The sequence below is a fragment of the Bidens hawaiensis genome, unplaced genomic scaffold, assembly GCF_021521415.1.
Source record: "Bidens hawaiensis isolate Kalapana, Puna unplaced genomic scaffold, B.hawaiensis_p1.1 tig00000458_1, whole genome shotgun sequence".
NCBI lineage: Eukaryota > Viridiplantae > Streptophyta > Magnoliopsida > Asterales > Asteraceae > Bidens > Bidens hawaiensis.
The window spans coordinates 2,097,140-2,116,085 of record NW_027491030.1 but is presented as its reverse complement, the minus strand read 5'-3'; the positions used below and the strand labels follow the sequence as shown (position 1 = coordinate 2,116,085).

Below are 18,946 nucleotides of genomic sequence, written 5' to 3'. Positions count from 1 at the left end.
ACCGATTTTTATTCATATTTTAATAAGGCTACTTGGATTGTTATTATTTTTTATTTTTTTTTGACAAAATTGTAAAAGATGTACTTTATGTTTGCACGGTTTTTCAATGGACGTTATTTGGCAAACTTAATGACAGAAAACATCCTTTACGTTTCAAAGCCCCATCACATTATGTCCTTTGACACTAACCCAATTAATTTTTCTTGTTAAATATGGTCATATGCATTCCAGATGAGGATATTTTTGTAAATTTATAAATATATTCAATAATCAAAGAAAACAGTATCTTCTTCTCAAAACAAAACTTCTGCATTTCTTTTTCTATAATACCACCACCAACCCAATAACCAACAATACTGGTTGCCGGCAACAGCCGCACCTCTGGACTACCGCCGCCGCACCACCGCACCTCTGGACCACCACCGCCGCATCTCAAGACCATCACCGCCACACCTCTGGACCACCACCGCCGTGGTCCGAAGTTTCCGTTTCGATATGGATTTACACGCCAGCAGCTCCCGAGAACTCCGATCTATACACATAAGTTACGCCGAATTCTCCACGGCCTAATTCTCTATCTAATGCGTACTTGTCTTCAATGTTTTCCTTCGATTTTTAACTAGAACAATAACAGGTGCTTTCTTTGAGTTGCCGGCGTTAGACTTGAGTTTGCGGTTGGTGTGATCGTGGCCGTTGGATGACTTGACGTCTTCTCTGACGACGGCGGCCGGAGATCTGAAGCAGTTGCCCATGGAATTTGGGGATTTGGAAGGTGAATTGGAGTTTTAAGTGAAAACCCTAGATAGATAGATAGATCAGGTGAGCTAGCAAGGGCTTCGAGTTTGGGGACGCTGGTGGTTGGGGATTGGGATCAGGCGTTGGGAAAGGAAGCGGATTTGCGGGTGTCGTGGAGTCGGGTTGAGAATGGGGAGGTAACGGAATTCATGACTCTTGTTTAAAAGTCGTCGGTGAATTCGACGGCGACTGCATAGGTGATGGAGGATGGACGGTTGAGATGATTTGTGACCTACTCTAACATTTAATTGACTGAAAACAAATTTGGGGATGATGATGGGTGGTGTTTGGTTGTGGCGTTGATAGTGGGTTTTGATTATTTGGGGAGGAAGATAATGACTAAAAAGATAAAAACTTTTATATTTATTTAAAACTCAAGATTTTAAGTCAATTACACAAATAACCCCTGAGGGGTAAAAAGACTACCCTCACATGAGGTGCACATGACTGGATTTAACGAGAGAAACTAACCTTCGTTAGTGAAAAGGACGAACCGTGCAACGTTTTTTGAACATAAAAGATGTTTTCTGTCATTAAGTTTGTCAAATGACGTCCATTGAAAATTCGTGCAAACATAAATGACGTCTTTTACCATTTTATCTATTTTTTTTTCTCTATCAAATGTTTTCAAATACTACGAGTTAGACCGGTTCAGTAAGATTTTTTATTTTACAAAGAAAATAACAATATAAAAATATCGTCTTCTTAGCTACTAAGATTTATAGGGGAAAATGAAAGGGGTTGAATGAAAAACATTGTATCCGTTCTCTTTTTGAGTTTATATTGTAATCAGATGTATTGTATTCAAATGTATATGTACTTTTGTGTGTTTGTTAGTTGTTCTTGTCTTGCATCTTGCTAGTTAGGTTTTTTGTTGATTTCGAATAAAATTGGTCGTTCAAGAAAACGTGAATTAGGTAATATATTTTGAAGTATATGGTTTTGAAGAGGTATGTCCCAGCAGAGCCCAGTTGGACCCGCAAGACTCACCTTGAACAGGGACGTATGCGCGGTTGGACCCGCAAGACTCACCTTGAACAGGGACGTCTGCGCGGTTGGACCCGCAAGACTCACCTTGAACAGGGACGTCTGCGCGGTTGGACCCGCAAGACTCACCTTGAACAGGGACGTCTGCGCGGTTGGACCCGCAAGACTCACCTCGAAGAGAGACGTCTGCGCAGTTGAACTCGCAAGACACCTTAAGAGGGACGTCTGCGCAAAGACCAACTGGCTCCGCAGGACCAACCATGCTCAGAGACGCGACGTCCTTACGCGCAGTACGCAAGCTGTTCCCGTAGGAAAAGCCTCCCAATGGTGACGTACTCCGCCTGTTCCCGCAGCTACGTATACTAGCCATCAGGGAAGGCTACCCGCACAGCAAGGCTACACGCACAAGGCACTAACTCTCAAATAATTCAGTAATGTCACCTGAAGAGGGAATGAGCAAGCCGGGAATACTCCCGCCCAAAGCCGGGAATTCTCCCGCCCAAATGAGCCAGTCCGTACGCTACTGGAGGATCTTTTGTACTATACCTGCCAAGGTATGGACAAAAGATCTGACCAAAGCTGCGACAGCTCACTGACAACAATACGACGAGCAGCACGCTCTAGTACTTAATGTCACTATCAGCCGCTGCCTACTCACCAACCCTTGTCGTGGCACATGCATAGCCTGCAGTTGGTGGAAAAGGAATAGTACACAGCCGGCCATGTCACTATCAGCCGCTGCCTACCCACCAACCACCAGCACGGCACGTGCGTAGCCCACAGTTGGTAGAAAAGGAATATAATACAGCCGGCTGTACCTTCTTGGACACCTACCTTCGGCTATAAATACTCCAACACCTTGGAACGGTATCATCATCTTCTCTCTAGCTATTTCTCTTAATATACACTTATATTCAAGAGCAATCTAGTCTGATTCTCACGCCGGAGGGTGGTCACAAGGAGGTACCCCCCCTTCTCAGTGACGAGCTCACGGTGTCTGTTTTGCAGGTCATCAGAAGAATAACCATCTTGCCGGACCTAACCCTCGTGGGAAACATCTATTTAACCCCCAGATTATCCGTAGTCTGCCGGGGTCGATTAGTGTTTCTTCAGGTTTCTTTGTAATTTGTTGTTAGTTTTTTATTTTAAGAAAATAATGTATTGCTCTTGTACAGCTAACATTACAAGATACTTATAATAAGCTAAGCTTCTTGATATATGTTGAATTTATATTTTATGTAATATTTAAATGTTTTTTTACTTTAGTTATTCCGTGATCCAGTTCTTGGATCTAGTACGGTTGGTGCCGGTAGTTAAGAACTAAGAAGAGTGGTTCGCTATCTAGTTTGGTCCTTAAAAAGTTCATTAAAATCATAAAAGGTTTCATATCAACCAATAATAACCTCTCAAAGACTTTAATTTTATTATTGTACGGTTGTTAAGAACTGATTTCTTTTAGATGTTAAATATCACAATAGTATTTCTTATTGAGATGTGTTATATTAGATAACTTAATAACGATATATACATGTCTCAAATAATATCGTATTAAACTTAATATTATTTAATATGTAAGTAAAACTAAAGATATAAATTTATTCAAACGAATGTTCTTATGAGCTAGTTGAACAAACCTGTCTCTCTAAAATGTTGTAGCATTGCCCTAGTTACAAAACGAAATTACTTCCCTCGAAAGTTAATCTTGTTAAGTGTGTATGGAGCCATGGCACCAATTCCATCCATATCGGAGCCATAGGTCAAACACCCCCCCCCCCCCCCCCTCTTCACGCGTTACCACCCCACTACTAATAGTCAATAAATTGGTGATGTCATTGGCTTAAAAAGTCAATAAAAGGTGGTTGTTGAAACCTCAAAACTTTTGTTAAGAGCTACTACATAACATTATATTACATAGTTAAAAGGCATTCACCTATGATATATTTTCCCATTAAGAGTTACGTGTTATGTCTTTATATATGCCAAGTGCACATACATAGCAGACATCATAGTCACGCATGGTCTGTCTCGCAACATTGACATATGCGTTGAATACTAAAAATGTTAAAAGTCGCATTACCAATCCAGGACAATATAGTATTGCAATTGTAATCATTTGGATGCCCAATTTTCTTTATGTTGACTCTATTGAAGATTTGGAGGTATGTGTGTTGGAATACTTTAAATATTTAAAAGCTAACTTCATGGTAATTGCTTCTCTTAACGTTACTTCATCGTTTCTTTCGATATGGCCAATGCTTTTCCTTTCACTTCTCATTTTTAATTTATATAATTGTAAGTATTTTTAGGGTTAATATAACAATAATAATAAGAGTAATAGTGATAATATTAAATGACAAACTTGCTTTAGACCAACCCTTATGAATTTAGATTATGTTTAGTGGTAATGTTTGTCAGCAAAAATATATATGATTATAGACATTTATAGTGTTATCTAGAAATTTTTTTCACCTAAATAAGTAAATTATTATCGTTTTAATTTTATAAAAAAATAAAAAAGCCCAACCCTACTCACAATCGCGGCCACTAAAATCCCAAATAATCATCGTCATGACTTTCCCACAAATATCCAACAACTCCGACCATACATATTTTTTCCGTACGTAGGGTGGGAGCGATTCCCGCTAACCCCACCCCGTCACATCATCTCACTACCTCGTTTGTTTCTTTGCCACTTCAGGTCCACACTTCCATTTGCCACCCTGCACCACCGTATCTCTGCCACAACACACACTCTTGTTGCCACATCACCCATCACACTCCCTCTCTTTGTCATTCACTTAAGGGTAGTAGAACGTATTCTCATTTGGTGTTTTTTCGCGTTATTATGGGTTATCATGTAGCAAGTGATATACTTAGGTGTTTTATACATAAACAACATAATAAGTTTATTTTATTGGAATACTAGTTGACAACACAAGTATTAATAGACTTGTTAGATGAAAGGGTAATGTATAAAGATTAAAGAATTAAAGATAAGTTGTTCACGGGCACAAAATAGCCATGTGTTCATATTGACAATGCACGGAGAATCTAAATAATTTCTTGCAAATGAACCCAAACATCGAATTCAAAACTCAATGAAAAGTTAATAAAATGATAAATAAAACAAATACCTATCATTCGATGCCATTTAACTCGTCATTCCTTTACCATTGCTACTAATGGGTCATCTTACACTTGTGAGTTGTGAGTAATAATGTTTATAAATTTAAAAAATATGTCAACAAGGCAATTAACATACCATATTAAAGTACTAACACAAAGACTTGCTATAACATTCGAGGTTGCATGAAGGTCCTATATCACATTTATGGCTGCACGAATGTTCTTTACCAAATATGATGTCTGAAAATGGGTGCCCCATGTCTTATTACTATCGATCTAAGGGTGACATGGCGTACTTATATTCACTTGTGTTCCCATTTCTTTATAGAACTCACCCAAACCTAGATAGAAACTTGTTATCATTACGGACACCATGAAGATTAGAACTCCATGCCTTAATTAATAGTATCTCCTTTGCAAATCTACATGCTAACATAATAATAGAGTAGTCTTCTATAATAAGTAGGAAATGCGTTGTATTGGTTAATCGGTCTACTATAGTTCATATCACGTCATGTTCCTTATGAGCCCGTGTGATTTTAGTAATGGTCACTTTATCTCATTTTCACACCAGTATTTTTGTCAACTATAAATACAGGTTAACTTGTAGATAAATCATGCATCTATTCACATACTAGCTATTGACTTCTTCATTCTTGGCTACCAATAGTGATTCTTCATGTCCTTAGACGTCTAATTTAATTCAGGGTGCGTGGCGTGCTTCAACTTATGAACCTCATAAAGTATTTTCCATAAGATCTCCTTAAACTTTGGAATCCATTTCTTTTCCTAGTGTTAATAAATTTAATCCCCAAACCAATTTGTTCTTACCCTTTCTTCAAGAAATGGCTTCCATCTAGGCTTATTTGACTTGTTTAATGAGATCAATCCTTGCATCCATTCTCAAGGCCTTAACTATGTTGGGTCTAATTCTATTTTTTTGGCCTTAACGTGTCATCCACAACATTAGCTTTGCTCGGGTGACAAATTATCACACAATCATAATCGTTTAGTAGTTCCATCCACCTCCTACTTAAGTATCTTTTAATCAAACACATGTGTATATATCACACATTTAGTTCCATACAAGTAACATAATCCTAGTTAAAAATGTCGGTTCACACATTCTTTTGTGCTATTGCACTCTACTTGTTGTCATTGTCGCTTAAGGTGAAGATTCGCCAGTGGCAGCCGTTCAAGAAACAAAACAACTCACGCAACAAATGTTAAGGTACAAAGAGAGAGACAACAATTTAGACAGAGAAAGAGAGTGTATTCTATTTACAACAATTAACTATCGGTTCGTATACATCACAATATCGGTTTTTTCATTACACGTTATCAACTCAGAGTCTCAAACGATTACAAACATGTAACAATACAAGCTCGAATTGGTTCAAGTCCTACAATCTTCAAGCTTTAACGATTCGATCTTCGAAACTTCTTTTAAACACCACCCGTCAATTTTCATTTCAAACCCGAACAAATCAATAAACGATCAACTCCAACCCTCCAAATATAAACCCAACAACAAACAAACCCTAACAATTTCAGATCAAATCAAATGGACCCAGACACGAGAGATCGAACCGGCGTGAAGAAGATAGCTTCAGTGTGCGATGTTGAAGCTCTGAATAAGTGTTTAGAAGAACACAAAGGCGATTACATCAAATGTCAATCTCATATCGAAGCTTTTAAGTCTTCGTGTTCTATTAAGAAGCCTTCTGATTCGTCACAGTAATCAATTGCTTTGTTTGATTGATTTACATGTTGCAGAACTTGATTATGTATTATTAATTTCAATTTGGTTGAATTTTGCCCTAATTTTATGAATTTTGATATTATTATTGTGATTACAGTGGTTAATTTGGATTAATGATATTGATCTAGTATTATTATGCTTGTTATAGCTTCATGATCCTAAATTTGGATTCAAATTATTTATGAGAATTGAAATTTCTAGGGTTTTGTGTTTGGGATTGCACACACAAAAAACCGAACACGCACGAAGAAGCCTGTAAATGAACCGAATCGAACGAATTGTTCATGAATTCTTTGGCGGGAAATTCGTTTATGCTCATTTATTTAATAAACGAACGAACATAAATAAAAATTTGTGTTCATTTAATAAAACAAACGAACATTTAAATGAACACGAACATATGTTTCGCTCGTTCGTTTATGTTCGTTCATTTATTTATGTTCAATAATTAAATGTTATTTGTATTTTACAAATTATATTACTTTAGTACCTAAATATCTAATTGAATATTATTTGATTTTTCATGCTCATTTAAGTTTGTTTGTGTCTGTTTACGTTTGTTTATATATGTTTGTTCAAATATGTTCATTAATGCTTGTGAACTGTTCGCTTAGATTTTAAATGAGCGAACATGAACACGTATATTTGTCTGATTAATTGTATGTGTTTGTGTTTGTTTAAAGTTGAATGAACGGACACGAACATGCCCTTGTTTGCATTCGTTTGGTTTGTTTGCAGGCCTACGCACGAAAGCAAATAGATGAACACTAGAATTGTGGTTCGGTCTGGTCACAGACTCACAGGTGGTAGCTAGGATATTTTTATTATGAAGTGTTAGAACATTACAAGTGCATATGATCATTATATAGACAAATAATTAGGTAATCGGTGAACCTGTCGGTTCTAGTAGGCACCGATTAATCGCTAATCAGTGGACTTCCGATGCGATTTCAACCAATCAACCCTTAAAATCAGTAATCGGATTGGTGGAAATCGGTCAAAATTTGGTCGAAATCGGTCAATATTGGCAAAATCTTTGGAGTATTGAAACTTTTACTTACTAATACAATCCGACTGATTAGTTTGAACTTTAAATTATTATGTATGCGTGTGTTTTGACTAGCGCCTAGCGAATTCTACGACACTAATTAGGATAAACAACTAAGTGGGCTGGGCTTTTAGACTGTCTGAAGGCCTACAAACCAACATTTTGAATCTCATAGATGAAGATTGAAACCAAATATGACTGGATCCAACATTATTATTAGATTCCCCATTTCAGTTTCAGTTCACGATTGGTGAACTGTCATAGTTGGGTCCAAATTCAGGTATTTTAACCTGTCACAATATGATAATATCAGGTCAATTTCACTGAAATATATGCGACTACTGTCTTCTTTCTTTAATATTCATTCATGTGTCAGCTTTCCATGTTTTAATGGATCATTCCAGCTATTTTAGTTCTCAAAACTGCACATGGGAATTATTGTTTTTGTTTGACTAGCTTCACAACTTGTATCACAAGCCATTGACATTGACAACTAATAGTACATTAGTTTAGAAGGCACCATCATATTAATAACTATATTATGTTCTTTAGTCTCTGCATTGACCATAATTAAGGGAGTTCATGTTTCACATGCTTGTTTTTTTAATCAAAGTTGATAGTTTTTCACTTATTCTAAGTAACTTATGCCATGTTAAAGGCGGTATGCTTGATAATTAAGTTTCATCTTGTTTCTTGCTCGTAAAGCAATGACACTGTCTTTTACGATAAAAATATTTACATCCGGTTACCTGATTATAGTTATTTAGACTTATATAATCATTTCCGAACAAACATGAAAACATCACTTAGTTCCAACCGGCCTGTTCATTGTCTGCATATAAGATCCAATGGAAAAAGAATCTTCACAAGTACTTTCAACCTGTGAGTCAACCCTTTAACATTGATTGCGGCTTTCTAATGTTTGCACTTACAACTAGACTCTTATCTCTACTGTAGAAACATGAAATGAATCTGACCTGATCCATGACGATGTTCCCCGGTCTTCGAGATGAACGAACCACGACTCGATCTTCTTCTCCGGTAGCTTAAGATCTGCAATGGTTTTTGGGGGTGTGGAGGTGACTGCTAAGAAATCTCAAGGATCTCTTGTTTACAGACACAAAAATGGTTATGGTGGTGGCTCTTATTGAGAACAACCAACCCTTAATAAGGAGGTGGAGACCTCCTTATATAGGGAGCCTCATGGCCACCATCATGGTACCCTAATGGGCCTAGCCCAGTTAGGGTTACCTCCACAAAACCCCCTCAGCCCAATAATATTGTATTAGCCCATATAATAAAACAAGCCAAACATAATAAATTAAGGTCATAAGCCGGGTTTAGTACCATACCCCTACAAGCCCCCCAAGTCCAGTGTTGCTTCTAGGCGTGCAAGCGTTTAGGTGGAGCTCTGGACTTCATAATGTGTGTTAGGATATGAGGCGGTTTTTTCCCCTTTCTTCGGCCTTATCTTTATTGTCTTTGAGTTTTGAGAGGTTTTCTCCATGATGGTGACATGTTGTGATCCTTATGATAATAATGGTGCACTGGCATGAATAAGATATAGCACGCATCATAACAATAGTGGCGCGGGGCCTGATAAAAGATAGAGTGCGCATCTCGATAATAATGTAACGCAACTTGCGCGCGAGGCAGCTTACGAGCTATAAAAATAATGAAGCTTGCGCGCGAGGCGACTTACGAGCTATAAAATAATGAAGCATGCGCGAGTTGCGGCTTATAAGCTATAATATGATGATAATGACTGGCCCACAAGGGCCTCTTCTACGCAGGATGACTATCCCGGCTTGTCTTCAAAATAATAATGGAGGCACAAACGGCCAGATAATAATAATAATGTAATAGGTGCTTGTGCGACTCGTAGCCGAACATGCAAAAACATATCAACTAAAAGTGGATGTATTACAAGGTTCCCATCCTCGGGCAAATTATGAGGTGTGCCCAACCTACGCTGGCGCGTGGCCTTTTGGGATATTATTAGGCTCCCGACCTTTATGTTTGGCGCGTGGCCATTTGGGATATTATTAGGCTCCCGACATTTATGTTCGGCGCGTGGCCGTTTGGGATATTATTAGGCTCAGGACCTTTATGTTCGGCGCGTGGCCGTTTGGGATATTATTAGGCTCCGGACCTTTATGTTCGGCGCGTGGCCGTTTGGGATATTATTAGGCTCCCGACCTTTATGTTTGGCGCGTGGCATAGCGGGAGTTGAGCGCGCATGCATGGCGGGGGGTTGAGCGCGCATGCATGGCGCGGGGTTGAGCGCGCATGCATGGCGGGGTTGAGCGCGCATGCATGGCGGGGGGTTGAGCGCGCATGCATGGCGGGGGTTGAGCGCGCATGCATGGCGGGGTGGAGCGCGCATGCATGGCGGGGGTTGAGCGCGCATGCATGGCGGGGGTTGAGCGCGCATGCATGGCGGGGGGTTGAGCGCGCATGCATGGCGGGGGTTGAGCGCGCATGCATGGAGGGGTTGAGCGCGCATGCATGGCGGGGAGTTGAGCGCGCATGCATGGCGGGAGTTGAGCGCGCATGCATGGCGGAGTTGAGCGCGCATGCATGGCGAAGCGTTGAGCGCGCATGGAACAGATCTGAATATCCACATCAGGTAGGTTTTATGTAAAAACCAACAGATCTGAAAGGATTTATAGATCTATGAATATGAAATGTGACTATTGCTCAAACGAACCCAGATCTGAAAAAATCATAACTAGATCTGGTATATTTCACTTATAAAAACACATGTCTAAGGGTTTTCCCAAAAGTTTGGTGGTATTTCTTCTTGTATATTTCTGGATCTAGATATATTTTCAGATCTACAGATTTTTGGACTTCCATAGGACAGATCTGAAAGAAGAAATCATAGAACCTAGAGTATTTGATGAACAGATCGGAGGACCGAGACGAAAAACAAGACGTGGTTCGTTGCCGCTCCCACGGATGACGCCAATGTAGAAACATGAAATGAATCTGACCTGATCCATGACGATGTTCCTCGGTCTTCGAGATGAATGAACCATGACTCGATCTTCTTCTCCGGTAGCTTAAGATCTGCAATGGTTTTTGGGGGTGTGGAGGTGACTGCTAAGAAATCTCAAGGATCTCTTGTTTACGGACACAAAAATGGTTATGGTGGTGGCTCTTATTGAGAACAACCAACCCTTAATAAGGAGGTGGAGACCTCCTTATATAGGGAGCCTCATGGCCACCATCATGGTACCCTAATGGGCCTAGCCCAGTTAGGGTTACCTCCACAAAACCCCTCAGCCCAATAATATTGTATTAGCCCATATAATAAAACAAGCCAAACATAATAAATTAAGGGCGTAAGCCGGGTTTAGTACCATACCCCTACATTTACAAATATAGCAACTTTCCAATATTAAATTCGCATACGTTTATTAATATAATATTAACTTAGTCTTCTGCAAACTGCTTATAAGCTTTCTGCAGTGTTAACACCTTTTAAGCAGCTTCCATTAATCATTATTCATCCTACATCATGCCTGCATCCCAAATTTCAACACAACTTCCGGTTTTTGATTTATCAAAACCGATAAGCCTGTCTTCTCTCTCTACGCTCTCTCTAGCCTGCAAAGAATGGGGCTTTTTCCATATTATTAACCATGGAATCTCTAAAGATCTTTACAGCAAGCTTCGGTCTTTGTCGTGTCGGCTTTTTAGTCTCCCGTGTGAACTTAAACTCAAAGCGGGTCCCACCTCGAATACACGCCTCATTTCATCGCTTCCCCGTTTTTCGAATCGCTTCGTGTTTCTGGACCTGATTTCGGTGCCTCGGCTCAGAGCTCTGTTGAAGCTGTTTTGAGCGACCCGGATTCAGAATTCTGGTAAAGTGATGATACAGTTTTTGATTATTTGGTTGACTAGTCAAAATGGGTTCGGGTCAAAATAGACATTTTTTTAAAATATTTTCTTGTCTATTCTGTACTTTTTTTTATAAAAAGTTAACACGTCGAATATGATTACAAAAACTTACCCGTTTCACCTTTTGAGAATTTTTAACGGTTTGACCAGTTAGATAAGTAAACGGGTCAAAACTGCTACCTCTTTTTCCGTTACTTATCATAACTTTTTTTTTAACATTTTTGGCAGTGAGGTAGTAAGAGAATATGGAGATAAAATGAGGATATTATCCAAGAAAATCACCCAAATTATATTAATGTGTTTGGGTAAAGATTTCGATACAAAATTCAAATCCGAATTTTCGACATGTGAAGGGTATTTAAGGATAAACAACTACTCGTTACCTGAAAAACGGGTCCCAGGAAAAGACGTTGAAGGGCTCGGTATGCACACGGATATGAGCTGCTTAACTATAGTTTACCAGGACGATATTGGCGGGCTGCAAGTAAGGTCCAAAGATGGAAAATGGTTAAATATCGACCCGTTTGAAGGGTCATTAGTTGTTAATATCGGTGACTTGTTGCACGCGTGGAGTAATGGAAAGTTAAAGTCATCCGAGCATCGGGTTGTGTTAAAAGAATGCAGAAACCAAGACCAAAACCAAAACCGAAGCCGAGTGTCACTTGCATTCTTTTGGTGTTTTGAGGACAAAAAGGTAATTTCAGCACCTGATGAAGTTGTGAGTGATGAGTTTAGATGTTATAAGCCTTTTAAATGTGGTGATTATTTGAAGTTAAGAGAGAATAGTGAAAGAGGCAAGTTTGAGAAAGTTGAGAAACACGTTGGTCTTCAATAGCAAACCGATAAATTTGTGCAATTTGATTGGTAAAATAAGGACGTTGAGCTAGTTATGAGTGCGAAATAGATCTAAATGGATACACTTTTCATGGGATAAGTGGTGTGTATTTTCATCTCTTGTATCTTGCTATGGGTGTTTGTAAAAGAGAGAAACAAATGAATTTTGTTGGTATTATTACTAAATTTTATAAGAATTAAATTGTACACATTAACTAAAGTATTCTTGTAAGTTCTACTATGCGCAAATCGGATTTTCGGCTCAAAAACGGTTCAGGTTGATATCGGGCAAAGCTGCATCAAAGAATGTCAAGCCCGGTTTTGGTCAAACCAGTAAGGATTCCATTACAACATGTAAATAATTAAGTAAATGAGTGAGTTGAGCCCAAGCTCAACTATGCTCGTTTAACTTACACAAAGCTCAGGCTCAGGTTTTTTCAAGCTATAAGTTTTTTCACGAGCTGATTTGGAGTAGTTAGACTTGTTTGGAGTTTTGGACCCCCTAATGGCATAATCTCTACTAGAGGTGCACAAATCGAGTTTTTCAAATACCCGGTTCTGTGTATGACCAGGTATTGGAAAATCGGTTATTGGCAATAGCCGGCTTGGGTTCGGGTCTGGGTATTGTCTCTAAAAACTATACCCTATGTATCGGGTCCGAGTCGGGTATAGAATCGGGTTCGGGTATGGCCGGGTATTGGCAATACCCGGATCGGGTTCGGGTCCGGGTATTGTCTCTAAAAACCATACCATATGCATCGGGTTAGATCGTGTATAGAACCGAGTATTTTAAAACCGGGTATTTGAATACCCTATCTCCGGGTATTGAAAAAACCCGGTTATTCGGGTTTTTTTCCAGGTATTTTTTGGGTACAAATTGCGCTTTTTAAGATGTTGCACTTTTAGGGGTATTTTTTTTTGGGTCATTTTCAACTATTTTTCATGTATAGATTGGGTATTGAAAAACCGGGTTTCGGGTATTGGAAAAACCCAGTTCCATCTAGTTCCGGGTATGGAATTGGTTTCGTTTTTCGGATATTACCGGCTACAAATCGGGTCAGGTTCCGGGTACGAGTTTTGGTATCGAAGTGCATACCTTATTCGTACCCTACGGGTAGGTTCGGATACGTGTTCGGGTATTAAAAACCCGAGTTCCGGGTTTTTTCATAGGGTCCGGTTCCGGGCTCGGGTTTTTTTTGTGCATCTCACCTTTAGTCCTTTACTGGACTTTATATTTAAGTAAATGAGCCGAGCTGTGTAGCCCATTAGTGAACCCAATGAAAACCCAATCATCACTAACTGATCCTCACTATAAAAGAGAGCCCAAACCTAAATCTAAACCCTAATCCTAATCAATCGTCTTCTTCACGTCCGCCGATCCAGACTTGAGCCGAGGTATGCTTCATTTTGATAATAATAATAATAATTTGCATAGTCTAGTTGTAGCTTGTGTACTTTGTACATAGTCTAGTTGTAGATTGTGTATTTTTAGTTCAGATGCTTTTGCACATGTGAAGAATTGTGTTTGATAATAATAAGCTTATGATATGAATTGCTAAGGCCTAGATTTGGAGCTTGCATAGTTCATAGTTGTATCCTTTTACCGAAAGCATTTGTGTATTTCAGATGTGAGTACACGTTTTAATTGGCATTTGAGGGTGTACTTTAGCTTATGATCTATTTTCTTAATGTGATTTCTATAGAAAGCAAATTTATTAATTCTCTCCTTTGTGTGAGTTCTATACCAAGCAGATAAAAATAAAATCAAGTTGCTTAAACTTTGTATTTTTGTTTTAACACTTTTAACTAGTTAAGGTTTAGAAACTCTTAAACATAATGCTGTATATGTCACAGGTGATGGCACCCAAGCAGCCTAACACAGGCCTTTTTGTTGGATTAAACAAGGGTCATGTCGTGACCAAGAAGGAGTTGGCACCTCGCCCATCAGACAGAAAAGGCGTAAGTTTTATCCTATTGTTGTTCTTTCTATTAATTCAATGACAAGAGTAAAACATAAAGATTGTTACTTTTGATAGAAAACTAGCAAAAGGGTTCATTTTGTGAGGAACTTGATCCGGGAAGTAGCTGGATTTGCACCATACGAGAAGAGGATTACCGAGTTATTGAAAGTTGGCAAGGACAAGCGTGCGTTGAAGGTGGCTAAGCGAAAGTTGGGTACACACAAGAGGGCAAAGAAGAAGAGAGAGGAGATGTCCAGTGTTCTTCGCAAGATGAGGTGCGTTTTCTTTATATTGTTGTTTACATTGTTCTGAACATATCTATTAAACTATAATTTGTTTTTGATTTTTTGAATGATTTATAGGTCTGGTGGAGGTGCAGAAAAGAAGAAGTGAGGTCTATGTTTTTTAAATTTTGGTGGCATTTGTAAAACTCTTATTATCATGGATTGAAGTTAAGCTAGTTGTAGTTTATTTTGGATTCATGTATTTCTTTTGAAACAAATTATCTTTTTTATATGAATTTTGTGTTGTTGATTTTTGGTTCCTGCAACTTGGGTTCGATCTATTTTGCGTTGTTTGTACTTAATGCGTGTTTGCAAATCAAATGACAATATGGCTTGTGAATTCTGGTATTTGCTTGTTAATTTTGATTCTCAAAAGAAGTTAAATGTTAACAAATTAGTGTAACATTAGGGAAAGTTAACATACAAAAACGTGCTAACTGTCCAAGTCAAGTAGTGTAATTTTGTAATTATATTGTAGTGTAATTAATATATGTTGAAAGTATTATAATATTAAAATACTTGATTTACACAATTGACCATAGGGTTGTCAATCTTGACCCAAACAATGTTGTTTTAAAATCTAAATGGGTTGGTTTGGGTAATGAATTTTATTAAGTGGGTCATTTGAAATTCTATCATGTCATTTTTGGGTCAAAATGAGTCAATAAATTCAAAAAATCGGTCAATGTGGGTTAGGTTTCAGATTAGAACAAGTTTTCACACGAGACAAGTTTCATCACAAAACAAGTTTTAGATTGGAACAAGTTTGGTTCAGGTTTCAAGCTAACACGGGTTTTCACACGGGACAAGTTGGGTTTTGGTTTCTTTTTGGTCGATTCCGCATTCGTTTTTGGTTTTTTGTTTCGTTTTTGTTCGGTTTTATTTTTTTTAGTTTCGTTTTGATTGATTTGGTTCGGTTTTGGCTTTTTGTTTCATTTTCGTTGATTTCAGTTCTATTTTTCAGTGGGTTTTTTTATGGATCGAGAACAACGAAAGAAACATTTTCGTGTTTTTACCTTTTCAGTTTTTTATTTATATTTTAAGTTTTGATTTTTTTATTATGACTTTGAATAATTTTTTTGAAGGATTTTTTATCTTAACAAAAAACACTAAAAAAATTCAAGAAAAAAAAATTAAAAACAAAAAATCTAAAACGTTTTCGCCGTTATCACCCCTAAAAAAAAAAAAAAAAAAAAAAAAAAAAACCCGAAACTTGTTTCGACCCTAACTCATTTTAACCCAAACCTGTTTCGACACAACACATTTACCACCTCTAATTAGCATGCTAATTTAATTTGCATTTGATCCAAACATGTGTAACATCTACTTGACACGTTTAGACTATTTATTTGAAATTAACAAAACGAATCAAGTAAGCGTGTGGTGTAAACAGGCCGTAAATGGGTTAATGGATAACAAACAATTATTACAACATTACAACCACTTCATATAAGAAACACAAATTCATATGGAGAATTCGTTGGCTGTTCAAAGAAAAAGTTTAAGTTTTACCGTGCTCAAATCGGAATTTTGGCTTAAAATCTGTTCGGGTTGATACCGAGATCGGGTTTAATCATAGGTTTTAACCGGTTGAGTTCGGGTTTAAGCGGGTTTTATATTTATTTAAGTAAATGGGCCAAGGTGGGTAGCCCATAATAATGTGAGATGCAATCAATCCACCTTGGTATAAAAGAGAGCCCAAACCTAAACATAAACCCTAATTTCAATTTTATCTAATCGTCTTTATTATTCACGTCTGCCGATCCAGATTTGCACTAAGGTATGCTTCATTTTGAATGATTATTATTATAATTCGCATAATTTAGTGTCTTTTGATATTATTATATACGTTTTTGTTCAATTGATAATTAGCTTGTGATTTGAATTGTTATAATCTAGAGTTGGAGCCTGTGTATTTTGCATAATCAGCTTATTATATTATGTTTGCTAAAATCTGGACTAGGAGATTGTGTATTTTGATTTTCGTTTGATAATCAGCATATAATATATAAAATATAAACTTGGAGCTCCAAACAAGCTGAGCTTGAGCTTTTAATAGTTTAAATATAAAAGGAGCTGATTTTGAGCTTAACTTAGCTCGGGCTTGTCTCGGTTTGTTTACGCCTTTAGTTGGAGCTTGTGTGTTTTAAGTTGAGATGCTTTTGCACATGTGATGAATTGTGTTTAATAATAATAATAATAAGCTTATGATATGAATTTGCTAAGGGTCTAGAGTTGGAGCTTGTATAGTTGTATACTTTTACACGGCCGTCTTCGAAAACTGTTAATGTATTTTTGCAAAAATGTTGGGCTTTAGGTAAAAGGGTTTTTTTGTTGGGTTTAATTTAAACAATTAATTTTTTAAATGAGCTTACTTGGTTGTGATTTCGGTTGTGCTGTTTTTTTTTATGAAAATAGGTTTAAATGAGTTCAGTAATTGGGATAAAAGTTTAAACATTAAAAATACTTTTTTTTTTGTATAAAAATGTTTATAATTTTTTTAAAAAAAATCGAGCCTGTCAGTGATCGGCGGTGGCCGTTGAGTCGTTGACCACCCGGCTCTCGTTCAAAGCTGGCAGTAATACTTTCATTTCTGATGCGGTTGTACATGTGATGGTTTGAGTTTGTTAATCAACTTATGGTATGGAGTTTTAAAGTTTTCGCCTTTTTATAGAAAGTTATTTAGACCATCACACATGTTTGTACATGTGATGGTTTGAGTTTGTTAATTGATCCTTTTTTTACCGAAAGCATTTGTGTATCTCAGACGTGTAGTATGTGAGTAAACTTTTTAATTGACAGTTCAGGATGTATTTTTGTTGCAAATAGCTTATGAATAATAATCTGGTTTCTTAACGTGGTTTATGTACAAAGCAAGTTGGTGAATTCTTTCTTTTGGGTCAGTTCTATACCAAGTGGATAAATGAAATTACTTAAAATTTGTATTTACGTATAATTAATTTATGGTTTAGAAACTCTTAAACATAATGATAATGCTGTATATGTCACAGGTGATGGCACCCAAGCAGCCTAACACAGGCCTTTTTGTTGGATTAAACAAGGGTCATATCGTGACCAAGAAGGAGTTGGCACCTCGCCCATCAGACAGAAAAGGCGTAAGTTCTATAATATAATTGTTCTTTCTATTAATTTAATGATTTAAAAGACTAAGAATAAAAACAACTTATGATAGAATACAAGCAAAAGGGTTCATTTTGTGAGAAATTTGATCCGAGAAGTAGCTGGATTCGCACCATACGAGAAGAGGATTACCGAGTTGTTGAAAGTTGGAAAGGACAAACGCGCGTTGAAGGTGGCTAAGCGAAAGTTGGGTACCCACAAGAGAGCAAAGAAGAAGAGAGAGGAGATGTCCAGTGTTCTTCGCAAGATGAGGTGTGTTTTCTTTATATTGTTATTTACATTGTTTTGAACATATTTTTACTTTAGTCGGATATCTGTTTAACTATAATTTAATTTTGTTTTAACTTGTGAAATGATTTATAGGTCTGGCGGAGGTGCAGAAAAGAAGAAGTGAGGTCTGTGTTTTCTAAATTTTGGCAACATTTGTAGAACTCTTATTATCATGGATTAAGCAAATTATAGTTTATTTTGGCTTCATGTATTTTGTGACCATGTATCTCTTTTGAAACAAGTTATCTTTTCTATATGAATTTTGTGTTGTTGATTTATAGTTTCTGTGACTTGGGTTCCATCTATTTTGCGTTGTTTATGCTTTATATGTATCTGCAAATTTAAAATGATATGGCTTGTCGATGTCAGGTAATTGCTTGCTAATTTTGATTAAAGAAGCCAAATGTTTACAAAATAAGTGTAACGAATGCAGTGTGTAGTGTAAGCTGTCTGTAAATGTGTTAATGGGTGACAAACAATAACCAGAACGTTATAACTAGAGGTGCACAAAAGCCGGTTCCAGACCCGACCTTACCCAACCCGCGGGTACGGACCGGGCTTTGTTTTTTCAACGAGAACTGTACCCGGAACCGACCCGGACCTGGTGGAACTGGTTCTGCCAATACCCGGTCAAAACCCAACCCTACCCTACCCAAAACCTGAAAAAAACCCGATGGAACCAGTCAAATACCTGATTATACCCGGTTCTGGTTCCTGAGAATGCCCGGTTTTTGCACCTCTGGTTATAAGTGATAACCACTTCATATCAGAAACACACGAATTCATACAATAAAAACTCTCTTAACTTGGTAAAACATAGCATTCTATGCAT

General features: G+C 37.6%; 2 protein-coding genes and 1 pseudogene across 3 annotated transcripts; all 3 read left to right on the top strand.

Annotated features, from left to right (window-relative positions):
• Positions 1-11,110: 11,110 nt before the first annotated feature.
• Positions 11,111-12,459, top strand: LOC143625161 (gibberellin 20-oxidase-like protein pseudogene; annotated as a pseudogene). Its single transcript, XR_013152230.1, has 2 exons — positions 11,111-11,587; positions 11,853-12,459. The product of XR_013152230.1 is annotated as a gibberellin 20-oxidase-like protein pseudogene (transcript).
• Positions 12,460-13,806: 1,347 nt separating this feature from the next.
• Positions 13,807-14,870, top strand: LOC143626525 (large ribosomal subunit protein eL36y-like). Its single transcript, XM_077096594.1, has 4 exons — positions 13,807-13,853; positions 14,313-14,417; positions 14,495-14,694; positions 14,782-14,870. The coding sequence occupies exons 2-4, from the start codon at positions 14,316-14,318 to the stop codon at positions 14,810-14,812; spliced, it is 333 nt and encodes a 110-aa protein (XP_076952709.1). The 5' UTR covers positions 13,807-13,853; positions 14,313-14,315; the 3' UTR covers positions 14,813-14,870.
• A 1,515-nt stretch (positions 14,871-16,385) lies between these two features.
• Positions 16,386-18,335, top strand: LOC143626516 (large ribosomal subunit protein eL36y-like). Its single transcript, XM_077096589.1, has 4 exons — positions 16,386-16,483; positions 17,715-17,819; positions 17,897-18,096; positions 18,208-18,335. The coding sequence occupies exons 2-4, from the start codon at positions 17,718-17,720 to the stop codon at positions 18,236-18,238; spliced, it is 333 nt and encodes a 110-aa protein (XP_076952704.1). The 5' UTR covers positions 16,386-16,483; positions 17,715-17,717; the 3' UTR covers positions 18,239-18,335.
• Positions 18,336-18,946: the final 611 nt, after the last annotated feature.

Excerpts from the sequence above, each read along its gene's own strand:
- LOC143626516 (XM_077096589.1), top strand. The coding sequence starts at position 17,718 with ATGGCACCCAAGCAGCCTAACACAGGCCTTTTTGTTGGATTAAACAAG. Across the intron at positions 17,820-17,896 it reads GCCCATCAGACAGAAAAGGC|AATACAAGCAAAAGGGTTCA; the intron begins GTAAGTTCTATA and ends AACTTATGATAG. Across the intron at positions 18,097-18,207 it reads AGTGTTCTTCGCAAGATGAG|GTCTGGCGGAGGTGCAGAAA; the intron begins GTGTGTTTTCTT and ends AATGATTTATAG.
- LOC143626525 (XM_077096594.1), top strand. The coding sequence starts at position 14,316 with ATGGCACCCAAGCAGCCTAACACAGGCCTTTTTGTTGGATTAAACAAG. Across the intron at positions 14,418-14,494 it reads GCCCATCAGACAGAAAAGGC|AAAACTAGCAAAAGGGTTCA; the intron begins GTAAGTTTTATC and ends TACTTTTGATAG. Across the intron at positions 14,695-14,781 it reads AGTGTTCTTCGCAAGATGAG|GTCTGGTGGAGGTGCAGAAA; the intron begins GTGCGTTTTCTT and ends AATGATTTATAG.